This window comes from Diospyros lotus, chromosome 3 (assembly GCF_014633365.1).
Source record: "Diospyros lotus cultivar Yz01 chromosome 3, ASM1463336v1, whole genome shotgun sequence".
Classification (NCBI taxonomy): domain Eukaryota; kingdom Viridiplantae; phylum Streptophyta; class Magnoliopsida; order Ericales; family Ebenaceae; genus Diospyros; species Diospyros lotus.
In genome coordinates this window covers 40766375-40782107 of record NC_068340.1, presented here as the reverse complement: position 1 = coordinate 40782107, position 15733 = coordinate 40766375, and the positions used below count along the sequence as shown (strand labels likewise).

The 15733-nt window shown below is 32.7% G+C and overlaps 2 protein-coding genes across 8 annotated transcripts in view; both read right to left on the bottom strand.

The window, feature by feature from the left end:
- Window positions 1-286: 286 nt before the first annotated feature.
- LOC127798451 (copper transport protein ATX1-like) lies at window positions 287-5595 on the bottom strand. 2 transcript variants are annotated; one of them, XM_052332020.1, is made up of 3 exons: window positions 2353-2502; window positions 1503-1578; window positions 287-656 (listed from the first exon to the last, which is right to left on the bottom strand). In XM_052332020.1, the coding sequence occupies exons 1-3, from the start codon at window positions 2359-2361 to the stop codon at window positions 481-483; spliced, it is 261 nt and encodes an 86-aa protein (XP_052187980.1). In that variant the 5' UTR covers window positions 2362-2502; the 3' UTR covers window positions 287-480. The 2 variants fall into 2 exon arrangements, with proteins under 2 accessions (XP_052187980.1, XP_052187981.1); XM_052332021.1 differs by lacking the exons at window positions 1503-1578; window positions 2353-2502 and adding an exon at window positions 5513-5595.
- A 7337-nt stretch (window positions 5596-12932) lies between these two features.
- LOC127796722 (uncharacterized) overlaps window positions 12933-15733 on the bottom strand; it is a 43330-nt gene continuing 40529 nt past the window's right edge. For 3 of the 6 annotated variants that reach the window (XM_052329046.1, XM_052329047.1, XM_052329045.1), the window contains 8 exons: window positions 15605-15691; window positions 15034-15114; window positions 14881-14913; window positions 14329-14382; window positions 14153-14194; window positions 13475-13553; window positions 13324-13394; window positions 12933-13235 (listed from right to left, as the gene is read on the bottom strand). In XM_052329046.1, the coding sequence (XP_052185006.1) occupies window positions 13134-13235; window positions 13324-13394; window positions 13475-13553; window positions 14153-14194; window positions 14329-14382; window positions 14881-14913; window positions 15034-15114; window positions 15605-15691 (549 nt within the window). In that variant the 3' untranslated portion in view covers window positions 12933-13133. Of the gene's footprint in view, window positions 13236-13323; window positions 13395-13474; window positions 13554-14152; window positions 14195-14328; window positions 14383-14781; window positions 15692-15733 lie in introns of those variants that run through there. The other 3 variants (XR_008022059.1, XM_052329044.1, XM_052329049.1) reach the window with 2 other exon arrangements.

Sequence of the window (15733 nt, the reverse complement as noted above, 5' to 3'; positions counted from 1 at the left end):
GTACTGTAGCAATGCCCATAGCTTATTTCTTCTACCGTCTATGACAAAACCCTCTTCATGGCCATACAAAATCAAGATCATCAGCCCAGCAACACACACACATGCACAAACAGAAGGATCAAGATCATCAAACTGTCTTCCAAAAGAACTTTTTTAAGTCTTGAATTAATTCATTTATCACATAAACCAATTTGGTGCAAATCATCTGTATTGCATGTTCATCAACAAAAGCAACAAAAGTATATCTCATGGTGCATACAAAGCCAAATGGACTGGAGGCCAAGTCTAATACAGAACCCACATTTTATATCTGTAAAAACTAGTAATATAGTGTATACAGTACAGTAGAAGATCAAGCAAGAAGTTCAGGCAGCTTACAATCAAGCTAAAGATACACCAGACAGACATAGTTGTATAAATTTGTTAAGTTAATTATTTGAAACACATTTCACTTCATCGAATCCATGAGAGGCGGGTATATTAAGCAACAGCAACAGTTTCAGCAGGCTTTCCTTCAGGGTCAGCTGGTGCTTCAGCTTCCCAGAATGAAGTTTTCTTCCCGGTCTTGGACACCGTCTGGAGAACTGCTTCCGGCTGCACATTGCCTTTCACAGTCACTTTCTGCTCCTTCAGGTCAATGTCAAAGGATTCCACACCTGAAGATGGTTGAAAAGCAATGTCACTAGACAATATGAACAAACCAATACAACAATTATGGTTGACTGTGACAGAGCTTTCCTGAAAGGGAGGAGGAACAAAGTAGAGAACATCTTAACAGTTTCTGAGCCATCTTTATTTTTGTTGTCTCATATGCAGGTAAATCTGTGAAATTCTTATGCATAAAGAAGGGTGAAGAATTTCCTCATTAATCAGAGCAATTCTTTAATAGCAGCAGTATATCCAGCTAAAACAGAGCCTAATTTCCAGCCAAAGCTCATCACTGAATTTTTCTTTATATACTAACAAGAAAACAATAGCCAAATACCATGAAAAAAAATATGTTTTTCTTCCCAAATGCACCTCTTCCTATCTGCCTTGTTGACCAAATATCAAATACAAGGACGGGCTTCAACAGATAATCACAATCAGCATATAGATGCTTTCTGAGTATGCATCTTGAACACGGCACCAACTGCGTGAATTATATATCTGCTCATCACATATAGGTTCAACATGCACCCAGATGTAATGAACTAGCTGTGCGCACTTTGCCTTTAAAATCCATTGGGACAATTTCCCACTGGAAAGGAACACACAAGTGCATGCAAAAGTAAATCAGTTTTCTTTACTGAACACAGAGAAATATGCATATATGGACAGTAAATTCCTGACCATAAACTTAACGACAAAAGTTCTTTTAACTGCAATTTAACACATATTTGCAATTTCATGGGATAATTGCTGTGATTTTATATAGTGCACTGCCTGAGTTCAGTGAATATTGCCTGAGTTCAGTGAATAGTAGGAGACAAATTAAGATAAATTGAGAACAAACAACAGACCGTCCATTTTGCCCAGAACCCGCTGCACAGCTCCAACACATCCTTGGCATGACATGCCAACCTTAAGCACAACAGTCTGCATCAAAGGAAAAAAGAAGTTGGTTTCCTGTTGGTAAAATAATATGAAACGATCTCTCAATAAATTACCCAAAGTAAAGCATCCAAAAATTATTCAACCCCAAAGTACAGGATCAAAATCCCTATCGACGAAATAGGGGGAAAAAGGCACATACCCAGCACGCATAACAACAACATACCAAGCCTGTATCTCACTGTGTGAGGTCAACCACATGAATTCTTGTTTGCCATTCATTTCTGCCTATGGCCTTATCTTCTATAAGGCAACTTAGCAACATACATGCATAGAAAAAGAATGGTCCCAGCATACTGATATAAGAAATTATGCATTTTCACTGTAATTCTACACTAGATATCAAATAGATACTCTTCCAATCCAATTATATCCCAGTCAATCGTGGCAGCTGAGATCAACCAAAGAGACAGATCGCTAGTCAAACGCTACTTTCTCATTCATGAGGCTCAAATCTCAGCAAACAACCAAAACAACAAATACCAGTAAATTCAACAACCACCTCCCTGGCTCCAGCTACATGAGAAATTGTGAAACTATCGCTAAATTACTAGTAAATTCTATATCGAAAACAAAATTAGAATCTGTCGACACAATATCAGACCAACTTCAATGTGAAAACACGCGAAGCTTAACAGAAACTACGGGAGAGAAATTAAACAAATATAGGGACCAATTTTGACCCAAAAAATGCCCACACACAAACCCTAGTCCGTAAAATCTCATGCGCACGAGAGATAGAGAAAGGGGATCGATTACCTGAGACATGATGCTGCGATGAATTCAACTACAAAAGAGGGTTTCGAGAAGAAGAAGAAGAAAAATGAAGACTTCCGAGGCGATGTCGGAGACGATTGGTTTGGATTGGTACTTATAGAGAAAGAGGATAAAAAGGGAAATAAAGAAATAGAACGTGTTGGGCTTCGATTCCGTGTGGCCGCGTTAGCTGTGACCTAACGTGTGATTGGCTGGTGGATTGCGTTGACCCACCCGCAACCACCACTCGCTCACGTAACGTCAAAGTGACTTCAAAGGATTAAACAATTCAATATGTTTTTTTGTTATAATTTTTAAAATTTCTATATATTTTTTTTTTTATACCACGAAATATTCTGAACCAGTCCAGTCCACGTAATGTCAAAACTTATACTAAATTTAATGTCACTTAAATTTTTTATTATTTTAATTATACTTTTAGATAGTTACATGGTGAAGATATTGGACTAATTAAGAAATAAAAATTTTAAATTTGTATATTAGTTTTTTTTTTAAAACATACTAAAAGTGAGTTTGTCTCTTTATCTTCCTAAACTATTTGAAAACTTATTTTTTCTATTTTTTTATCTAAACAATATATATATTTCCTCATCTTCCTTCATTTTTTCTTTTGTTTGATCTGTTCTCTCTCTCTCATATCAATTGGTATTATTTAATTATTTATTATCTTTTTTATTTAAAGATGAACAAATATTAAAAAATATAATAATTTATATGCACAACATCAAGGAATCGAGAGTAATTTTAGAAGTTGAGGAAGGGGTGAGTCGGCAATTGCCCACACTCAAATATATATGATTCCACCGTGGACATAGATTTTTAAGTGAATTTAATTAATATACTTTGACATTTTTTCAAGTGATAATTCGAACTTTTCATTATATTAATTACACTATTGGATTTATATTTTTAAGTCAATTTAACCTATTACTTTGACTTGAACAAAGTCTATCGTGTACTTTGTCATCTTATTTTATTTTTTTCATACATAAAAATATAAAGATTAAATTGATTCAAAAATACAAATTCAAATATATAATCAAAACAATGAAAAGTTTGGTTTGCCACATGAAAAAAAAAATCAAGGTATAAGAGTTAAATTAATTCAAAAATCAAATTTAAATGTGTAATTAAAATAACAAAAAATTTGAATAAATACACAAAAAAATATAAAAATACAAAGGCAAAATAAAGAGATTTGGCTGCCCACATGAGTTAATTAAAACCCGCAACATGGTAGGCAGACTTTCGTAATAACTAAAAGAGGTAAGTAGTATTTATAGAGATCTCACCACATAACATACGGGTAGAATACCACAAATAATACATAAGATCATACAAATTTTACCGTGCATCATGACGGGTTTGATATCCGAGAATTCAATTAGAAAATATATTTCATGAAATACATTACAAGTGAGACTCAAATTTGCATCAAATAATCCCAAAATTATGATAAGGACCAATTTAAACAATCTCCGGAGATTAAAAATTTATATTAGATGTTAATCATTTGGTGTGAGATTGGTTTTGAATACACAAAGTTGAATTTAATTGAGTTAAATTAGTTTAATTTTATTTTTATGATTAAGTAAATGATGGGTCCTGAATTCTTAACTTGTTTGTGAATTATTGAGTGGTTTTTAATTTAAATTCAATAAAAATAACTTGATCTATAAACATCTTTAAGATAATAATTATATATATATATATATTTGTAGTATAGGAAACTCAAAAAGTTCCTCGATTAGAGTTTGTTTTCTTCGTCCTGAACTTATTACACCCTTTTTAAAACTCACAATTCACTTACTCTACATTTTTAGGGAACAAATAGGTTCAATACGAGTTGAATGGAGTCTAATCTCTTAAATAAACACAATTAATTATGTATTCTCACACAAACAAAATTAAATTCACGACTTTGAAATATCACAAGCTTCCAAACGGATGCAATGAGCCGTCTAGTTTGATAACAATTATATGTTAGAGCTTGTCATGAATGACTCATATTTTTTTTTATAAAAAAATATTAAAATTTTATATTTACTAAATTTGAGAATAAACTTTTAATTTATATAATAAATTGAAAGCAAGATGGTTGGGAACTTGGGGCCACAGCCAAATGGAATTGAATGGAGCACATTGGACAGTACAAGAATCTGCAATGTGCAGTACACAAAAGCATATTTTGTACTACAACAAACCCAAAAAACACAAAAATAGTACAAAATGCTTCAATTTATATGAATGGAGCACATTGAAGTTTTCTTCCCGGTCTTGGACACCGTCTGGAGAACTGCTTGCTTCTGGCTGCACATTGCCTTTCACAGTCACTTTCTGCTCCTTCAGGTCAACGTCAAAGGATTCCACACCTGAATGGTTGAAGAGCAGAGCAATGTAACTCTACAATACGAACAAACCAATACGGTTGACTGTGGAGGAGCTTTCCTGAAAAGGAGGAGGAACAAAGTAAAGAACATTTTAACAGTTTATGAGCCATCTTTATTTTTGTTGTCCCATATTCAGGTAAATCTGTGAAATTCTTATGCATAAAGAAGGGTGAAGAATTTCCTCATTAATCAGAGCAATTCTTTAATAGCAGCAGTATATCCAGCTAAAACAGAGCCTAATTTCCAGCCAAAGCTCATCACTGAATTTTTCTTTATATACTAACAAGAAAACAATAGCCAAATACCATGAAAAAAAATATATTTTTCTTCCCAAATGCACCTCTTCCTATCTGCCTTGTTGACCAAATACCAAATACAAGGACGGGCTTCAACAGATAATCAAAATCAGCATATAGATATGCTTTTTGGGTATACAGGTTCAACATGCACCAAGATGTAATGAACTAGCTGTGCGCACTTTGCCCTTAAAACCCATTGGGACAATTTCCCACTGGAAAGGAACACACAAGTGCATGCAAAAGTAAATCAGATTTCTTTACTGAAAACAGAGAACTATGCATATATGGACAGTAAATTCCTGACTATAAACTTAACCACGAAAGTTCTTTTAACTGCAATTTAATACATATTTGCAATTTCAAGGGACAATTGCTGTGATTTTATATGTGCACTGCCTGAGTTCAGTGAATAGTAGGAGACAAATTAAGATAAATAGAGAACAAACAACAGACCGTCCATTTTGCCCAGAACCCGCTGCACAGCTCCAACACATCCTTGGCATGACATGCCAACCTTAAGCACAACAGTCTGAATCAAAGAAAAAAAAAGAAGTTGCTTTCCTGTCGGGAAAATAATACGAAACGAGATCTCAATAAATTACCCAATCTTAGAAAATTAAACCAAATTTCATAGTTAAGTCTTCTAGAATATTTTTACTTAGCTATTAAGAAAATGAGTTAGCAAAATGAGTTGATAGTAGTTGTTAAGAAAAATAGGTGAAACCACTTTGCTATGAGTTGGCTTATTTAGTTGGTTAAATAAATGACTACTATAAATAGATATATGAATTTGCATTTATAAGAACAAGAGAAAGAACAGAAAAGAGAAGAGAAATAAAGTGTGAGAAAGAAATAAACTTTAGTAAGTTTATTGTGTTAAAGAGTGGCTAAAACAAAAGCGAAAATTGTGAGTGTTTTTGTATTTGTTTTATCAATAAAATTTCTTTTGTGCTTGTAAATTTTATAAAGAAATTTTATTTCCGTTCAAAGAAAAAAATATTCCACGCATATTTTTTCCTAACACCCAAAATAAAGCATCCAAGAATTATTCAACCCCAAAGTACATGATAAAAATTCCTATCGATGCAACAGGTGGAAAAAGGCATACACCCAATACGCATAACAACAACATATCAAGTTTTTATTTCACTGGGTGAGGTCAATCACATGAATTCTTGTTTGCCATTCATTTTTGCCTATGCCTTTAGGCAACTTAGCAACATACATGCACAGAAAAAGAATGGTTTCAGCACACTCATATAAGAAATTATGTATGTAATATTCCAAGAGCCCAAAAAAAAATAGTATATATCAAGGATAAGCAATGAATGAAATAATACCAGGTGGATATCTTTTGAGCTGAATGTAAACAAAGAACTCTCAGATTAAGCATACTTGAACTGTGAAAACTTAAGGATGGGTGATCCATGGAAAGTTCGTGTAGACTCATCAGGGTAAATTGTTCTGATTCTTTTTATCGCTTGATGCGGGATATTACAGGTGATATCAGAGTTGATCCTTGGAGAAGGCGGTTCGATGAGGGTGAGGAGTGGCGCTGGGGCGCGAGGGTCTGAACAAGGAGCGGCTCCTAACAACCTTCAAGGATAACAACCTCTAAATGGGAGAAAATCTGAGACCAGTTGTAAGGTCGCATAACGAGAATGTCATGTGTTTAAGGGGGGAGAGTGTAATACCCCAAGAGACCAAAGAAAGGTAATATATATCGATAATAAGTAAGAAAGAAAATAATACCAACTAGATATTTTTTGGGTTAAATGTAAACAAAAAAACTCGTGAATTAAGCGTGTTTGAACTCAGAAAACTTAAGAATATGTGACCTCTGGGAAGTTCACGTAAACCCATCAAGATAAATTGTTCCGATCTTTCTTATCACTCGATGCGAGATGTTACAATGTATTTTCACTGTAATTCCACATTAGATATCAAATAGATAGTCTTCAATCCAATTATATCCCAATCAATCATGGCAACTAAAATCAATCACACTAGATTTGGTAATGTGTATTAATTTGGTGACATAATGTATTTTAATTGGAGAGACAAATAAGAGGACAGGGGGACGGGTTGGTTGTCCCACCAATGAAAAGCCAGCTCATTAAATTTATACACATTATCAAACAGTGATTATGCCAAACTAATTGTAGAAAATTTAATGTTCTTCTTCCAAAATCCATTATGCAATTAACAGGAAAAAATCTCTCTTCTAGATGAAGAAATGAGTGTTTTTCGGGAAGAATAATTTCAGATAGAATATTTTTAGACATAATATATGAGTTTTTTCATTTAGAAGAGATAAGTTTTTTTCTGTTAATTGCAGAATGAATTTTGGAAGAAGAACTTTAAGTTTTTTACCATTAATTTGGGATAATCATTATTTGATGATGTGTATAAATTTAGTGAAGTGACTTATTTTCATTGGTGGGACAACCAAGTGGACAAGGGAGGAGACAACAGATGTGGGCTCCTCCAACCCGCCTCATTATCCCACTCCCTATTATATTATAAATTATTCACTCCCTATTTTTATTTTACCTAAAAAGTTGTATCTATTCCAACTATACTCCATATTCTCTTTTTTATTTCACTCTCTATTATATTTATTTATTTTAATAAACTTCAATTCTATTTATTTTACATTTTCTATAATTTTCACACATACATAAAATCAATAATCAAATACACAAATTAATAACCAAATATACAAAATAATCATATATACACATAAATAAAATTAATAATTAAATACACAAAATAATCAAATACACACATATAAAATTAATAATTAAATATACAAATCAATAATCAAATACATAATATCAATCATCCAACACAAAAATAAATAAAATTAAATAAATGTTGGATTCGATATCCGAGAATTCAATTGAAAAATATGTTTATATTATGAGTGAGACTTACTTGTACCAAATAATCCTAAAATCACGATAAGAACCAATTTAAACAACCTCAAGGGGCTAAAATTTTATATTAGATGTTAATCCTTTGGTGTAAGATTGGTTTTGAATAAACAAAGTTGAATTAATTGAGTTAATTTTATTTTTATGATTAAGAATTCCTAGCTTGTTTGTGAATTATTGAGTGATTTTAATTTAAATTTAAATTTAATAAAAATAACTTGATTTATTAACATAAATTATATATATATATATATTTTTGTAACACGAGAAATTCGAAGTTCCTCGACTATAATTAACTTTTGTCCTAAACTTATTTCACTCTCCTTAAAACACACGATTCACTTGCTTTGTGGCTTTAAATAAATGAATATATTCGTTACGAGTCGAATGCAACTTGATTTCTTGAATAGACACAATTGATTGTGCATTTTTATATAAAAGCAAAATCAAATTCATGATCTTATAATATTACAAATTTTCAAATGTATGCGATAAATCATATATGCTACTTGAGGGCTTGATAACAATTATATGTTAGGATTCGGTGTGAACGAGTCATTTTTTTTCTAAAAAAAAAATATTGAAATTTTAAATTTACTATAATTTGAGAATGATCTTTTAATTTATATAATAAATCGAAAGGAAGGTGGTGGGGGCCACAGCCAAATGGAATTGAATGGAGCACATTAGACAGTACACGAATCTGCAATGTGCAGTCCTCAAAAGCATATTTTGTACAAGAAACCAAAAAAACACAAAAATAGTACAAAATGCTTCAATCTATATGATTTTAAAAAATAATATTATTTCAAAAATTTTAAAATAATATTACCAAAAATTATTTTTCAAAATAATATTCTAACTTATGTTAGGTTTAATTTTAAATTATTTGTGATACGATTTAAAAATTCACACCAATAAAATTTTGTTAAATCTAAATTGTTGCTAGTTTAATTTTAATTTTTTTTCTCGACAACCATTTGAAACAGCTAATAAGCACACAATAAATTGAATTGTCTAGGGACACTTTCGAAATTGTCATACGATGTCGTGATCATTACAGAGTTACTCCTTATATTTTGTTATGTAACACATTTTCCTTGAAGTATATTAAGGTCTTATCCGAATAATTGATATTGGATCTAATAATGAAAATTAAGGAAAATATTTTAGACTCGGAATCTATTTTATATATCAAAACAAATAACTCCATAATTTTTGGAATTAAAATAATTCAAGCAAAAAAAAAAGAAGAAGAAACTATTGTACTTATTTTTTACTATTAAAAATAATTTGAAAACTAGTTTTGAGATTATTTTAGAGAACTGTATCAAAATAAATAAAACTGTAATTATAACAAATATGTCATTGAAGTGAAGTGGCTGAATATTTAAGAAGCGAGCAAAGTTATCTCAACAAGAACAATCTAACTCTTTGGGTGCAGAGGTGGAATTCCTTATCTTAAGACTTTTCACACATTGTCTCATATAAGTGGGAAGGATTAACCACAGTATACAATAGCGCATTAGGTAATAGACACAATACATGGTGCCCACAAGGAGCCACCCCTATAGGAAGGTGAAACTTTCACACTGTGGCTACTATGACTCGAACTTGTATCTTTATGTGCAATCTGTTACCTGAGAACCAACCGTACTACGTCCGTGGGGATAAAAACAATCTAACTCTTTATTCACTAGTTATATCATGTTAGAGGAAACAAACTAATTTCATTTATAACATAGACCCTAGAAATGGATAGTTAAAATGGTGTGTGTGTATTGGAGTTGTTAGCTTAGTGGTTGGCATAAATTAAATACTAAGTTATGGTATCCATGGTGTGTTAATTAAGACAAGGTGAGGAGAACATAAAGTTCGTTTACTTGAATTGACCGAAGTTTAAAATGATATTATTTTGATATTTATAAAATAATTTTTTTTATTTTGTGTATTTTTTTATCTATTATTTCAATTTTTTTTTGTGTTTTTTATATTTAATCGATTCGATTTGGTTTATACAATTTGAGTTCGATTTTTTAATTTCGATTAGTTCAGTTTTTTGAATTAATCGATCGACTTAGTTCAATTTTACTTTTCGATTCGATTTAATCGGTTAGTGGATTTCGATTGATTTGATAATTGTTATGAGTATTTTTTGGACCACTTCTTATTGACTAGATTGGACCTAGCAGGTCGACCCAACCTCCTGAAGCTCAATGGGCCCAAGGCCGAGGTCGTCAGAGTAAGGTCGCGTATCGTCAAAACTCGAGCTCGGACCGCGGGACCAAGCGAGCTCCCAATGATGCTTTCAGATCGCTGGTCAAACTATTCAGCTCGCATAACAAAAAGGTCGAGGAATAATCGGAGGCGATGTTCACCTATCTTATCTAAGGCCAATCAGACCCCTAATAATGTGGAATCCATTCCCAATTTTATGGAATTGATAATGACATATTGTCTCCATAATATCATTATCTTATTTTGGATTTTATAAAAATTATAAACACCCTACACTAAAAATAGGGGTCAAAGACCATTGTATAGAGAGGGAACGATAATAATATATTGTTACTCTACCGGAATAATTAGAAAATAGTCATGGACTGGGTATCATTCTGACCGAACCACATAAAAACTTCCATGTGTGCGATTTATTATTGGTTTCTTCTCTTTGCATTTGTGCTCATTCTCTCATTGTGGGCCTACGAATCACAGTCGATCTACTTCGAATGTTGACAGTAATTGAACCAACCATTCGTACACTCATAAAGACAAGGTCTTAGAAAGACCCAAAGACAAATAAATTTTTTATAAAGAATAAATAAATATAAGTGAAAATTTTATGGCGTATTTTTTAGATTTTATGAAATTAGTTATCACCCTTAATCTTCATCACCGACACCTTGAGCGAATATTTTCTACGATCACGATGCAAAGACCAAGTCACCTTATGGGTTGAAACTTTCCAAATCACATAAAGAAAAAAAAAAGAGAGGCAAAGGTTTCCATAGAAGCCTTTATCATCCTTGCTTGAGGTCGACTAGAAGGATTGAGGAAGATGAAAGAGAAAAAGAGACTAAAAATGGAGTCAAAAGAGAAAGAGACCAAAGTAAATATAAATATAGGATTAAAATGACAAATTCACTTGGATAAAATTTGTTAAAATGAATAAAATAAGAAAGTATTAAGATAAGTTTAAAATGATTTTCGGATCAAAATATGGAATGATTAAGATAAGGATGAGAAGTAGTCTAAAATTTTTATCAGACTATTTATTAATTTTTTTAAAATCTATTAAGAATTATACTTTTTTTTTCATATATTTGTTAAATACATATGATAAGCACCAAGATAATTTTTTTTTATTAAAATATTCCTATTATCAAATTTATTAAAAATTGTAGGTTAACATTAATAATAAATTTATGATTAAAATAATATTTTATGATTAATCTGAATTAGTAAAAAAAATAAAAATAGTGTTTAATTTTCTAAAATCTATGTTTAAAAATAAATTTTAAAAAGACTCAGAAAATAAAAATAATTATTAATTGAATTACAATAATTCAACTTAGATAATTAAAAATTACCAAACCCATGAAGATTGATTGAACAACCCCTGAAGATTGATTTATAATATATTTGATTTGATATAAAAGAGAGAATATAGCTATTGCATTGCTTTAGTTTTCCTTTTATAAAAGTTTTAATTAAGCCACTAGCTAGCTTGCAGGTTCACAGTGAGTGGGAGAGGATAGACAACTGTCAAAGCTTACCGGTGGCATGTGGCATGCTGCAGAAGCAGCACCACCCCGGATCATTCGGGTGGAAAGGAGGCCGATCAGCTCTGAGAAGAGGTTGGAAACCATAGAAGAAGAGAGGGAGGTTCGCCATAGCCAAAGCTGCAGTAACAAACCCCCTGTTTTTTAGTCTTCTTCCAATGCTGTTAATGGTTACACCAAACAATCTTCTCCGGTGGCTGGATATAAGACACATAACTAGTTAAGTAATCTCTCTCTCTCTCTCGCTCTCTCAATTTTTGGGTTAAGGTCACTTCTTATCAGACCGAGATAAAATAAAAAGATTGGAAGATGGAGAAACTGACAGACAGAGGAATGAAAACAGAGAGACAAGAGAAAAGAGAGAGAGAGAGATAAGGGGGATGCAGATGGAGCGTGGATAGTGATACACTTTTCAGAAGAAAATATTTTACATTCTATTCTCCTTCCATTCCATTATGAACTATCTCCCAAACAAAGCCTAAGGGAAGAAAACAATCTATCTGGGTGTGTTGTACAATTACTAGGTAAAACTTGTATGTTGTAATTTATACTATTTATTGGAAGACTACCCTTCACCTAGGTGTGATCTCACTCCTCAATTCTCTATTATTTCAGTAGGACAAGAAAGAAGTTACCTTGGACTCAGAAGATGGAGACCTCATGCCATGAGCTCCTAGGATTGAACAATATGTAAATATGAGTTTACCAAAAAAAAATATGTAACTATTTATTTTAAATCAACAGTTTGGATAATATAAACGTGAATGGTTTAGAGACGATTTTTAATGGGTCAAATTTTTTTGAAAGAAGTTCATAAATAATAAAAGTAGTTAATTCAAATATTAAAAGTAAGGTTTACGTGTTCTTTAGGGTCTGAGCTTAGGGTTCACAGCCAGTCTGACTCTGAAAGGTATCGTGAATTAGAGATAATTTCTCATAATAACAATAAAACATATCTTGCTATCTTTTTCTTTTTTCCTGTTGAAGTTGCAGAACAAGGAAGGCCTTAGCTACAAAGAAGAAAATACTGCACATAATTCCAATCTCATTCATTTGCTCACCTCAAATTCAGAAAAAGAAAGTGAAAAATGAATCTGCACACATACACACACACATATATATATGCGTGTGCACACAATTTTAAGGCTTCCATACAATGCCATATTCCATAGTGCATATCACCCTTCATTACTGGAAAAAAGCATATTTCTTCTTCTGTTCTCTTTTTTCATATTGAAGTAGGTAAAAGAAACGACCTAGGAGAAAATCATATACATTCACACTCATTTGACAAAAAAGAACATCAAAATTATCCCCGTGATGAGAAAACAAATTGCCATCATACCATGAACCTTTTCATGTAAGTAGTGGTTCTTCAATATTTTCTGTATTGCCAGTCGATTCACTGTTTGGCACAGCTTCCAGCTTTAGCATGCAAGCAAAACATAGTGATATTACCTGAACCATTGAATGGAATCCATTGAGAGAGAGAGAAAGACAAAAGAATCACATATACATTTAGAGAGAAAAGAGAGAGCAGTTTTACCATGCCTAAGGATGCACAGACAATGCTGAAACCTTTACAGTGAAAAGGTGCATTGCTGGACAAAAACCAAGCTGGGCAAAAATAAAGTTGAGGAAAATCAAATGACATGATTCAATTGTTTAATGAACAGAAATCACAGAAACTAACTCACAAGTCAATGGACTCATTGCAAGTGGTGATAGCAGATCAGCAATTGATTGCACGCCAGTGATAAATCCTTGTGCTTTTCCCTGTGTGAATTTGAAAGCATTGAAAGGATGAAAAAATAACGCTGAAAAGTGGAAACTTGTTTACTGAAGTGGAGATTCGCATTTTCAGCACGATCAGGACTGCAGCTGAAAAATACAGCAAGAGACAATTGACTAAAAAAGTATATCTTCAGAACTTTAGTTCTCTGATTTCTCTCTGAACTCAGCACTTCACTTCAAACATGAACTTTAGCAGGATAAGAATAGAATTTATACTTCTTTGTTTCTGTTGACACAAGAACTGAAAATCTACCTAGTTCACTGAATTCTTTTGAACCCACAAGTAAAACAGAAAATGGGAGCCTATGCAGGTTGAGGAACTTAGAATCAGTGCTGGAAGATGAAAAGGATTGCGCAAACCCTTACAAAACAAGAAAGAACAGCTAGAGCATAATCCTCCAGACGGGAAAGCAAGTGGGACTTATGGTTTCCCTTCTTCTTGGCTTGTATTGGAATTTGAGGAAAAACAATCTGGCAGTTTTACACCTGATGCCTCAGCTTGGTTTAAGCAGTTGGCATATTCAAAAGTTCTAAAAACTGTTAAATCCATTTAAATACACCGTGCATAATCCTCCACTAACCTGATCAGCTGAGCTTGATGCTTTTGATATAATAGCATAAGTCTGTCATATCAGGAGAGTAAACAGGAAAACAAAAAAAAGGAGCATTAAAATTGACAATGGTGAAAAATATAGATCTTTTCCCCCAAAATAATTGCAGCATAGACACAGACATTCAAAGGGAATAGAGTACTTACAGAAGGTTTCACGAGGACGTAGATAACTCCAAATGAAGCACTCAGATATGGAACCTGTTTTCACAATGATTCCTAGTCAACAACAGTGGCTAATATAATCCAAAATATTTTTGGATTTGGCTAGTACTTGAAGATGCTGCTTGCTGTTATCAGTATACATGGTACTCTTCTCCTGGGGGAGGAGGCTTGGTGGTTGAAAGAAGATGAGATTTCTTCTGAAAAGGGGGTGTGGCTAATTTGACTAACAATGCAAGGAAGAACGTTTGATATCAAGTGGCATGTACTTACCAGAAAAAATAAAAAAGATATTGAGTGGTATGTAGATTGAAAAAAAAATTAGCATTTTCATATGCTAAAACACCAATTTCAGTATATGTAAACAAAAAGTAGTTTTAACATATAAAGAACCTCCAACCAATAGATTTGAAGCTTTAACTGAAAACCTCTTTTATTTGCAGTATGTGAGGAGAACAAAAAGCGCAAAATATGTTTGTTCCCATGATCTTTATCTTGAGATAGTTCATAACACTCATTAAGTAGAGAAGGCATTACCCAAGAAGCCCATGACAAGCCGTCAAGCAATGCCTGTGCTTTAAAGGAAAAGAACAATACTTTCATCAGACAAAATCATTTCAATAACGTACTTCCCAGTACTAGCAAGTACAGAGCTAAGGGATTAAATCAAGCCAGTAGAGGAAAACTTACATAAACTATTGATGCGAGCAAAGCAGCGGACAGTATCACTTTCTCCCCAACCAACGGATTGATGAGAGGAAGCACGACCATCTTTAAGTATGCATGACATAAAAGACAAGGTAATTGGAAAAATTCTAGACCTCAAGAATGTTCCGTAAATGATTGATTACACAAGTTTGATTCAGTCAGAAATCCATAGCTTGGTTGATGATAAGCGAGGTTTAGCTAAAATGAAAATCCTTGGAACAGTATTAGAAAATATGTGTGTGCATCATGTAGAGTTTACTCCACTGGCCAATGCATGTCTATCAAGCTCAAGGATCTGGGAGACTATAAATGAAGTAAGAGGAAAAGAAGTGTAAGAGCAGAATATTAAAACAAGGAAGAAATGCGTGAGAATTCTGGTGAATGAGCAGATTATTAAACATGATAGAGATACAGGGTAATTTATTAAGGCAGTGCCTTCTTGCTCAATAATGATCTCATTATGAAACAACTTTACGATTCTTTGCATCAAGGTGCAATCAAGCCTTTTATCTTGAGTAGACAAAAGAAATGAATCAAACACTGGAAAGAATACCTGAGAAAAAATTGAGCCTATTCCCACCATCATCAGAAGTTCTGAAAATTGATTTTTGTTGAAACCAAAGGCTGACTTCAGATAGTACTACAGAGGTAGCAGGAAACATATGAAGAGTTGCATGAAACT

Excerpts from the sequence above, each read along its gene's own strand:
- LOC127798451 (XM_052332020.1), bottom strand. Across the intron at positions 657-1,502 it reads GGTTCTGGGCAAAATGGACG|GTGTGGAATCCTTTGACATT; the intron begins GTCTGTTGTTTG and ends AACCATCTTCAG.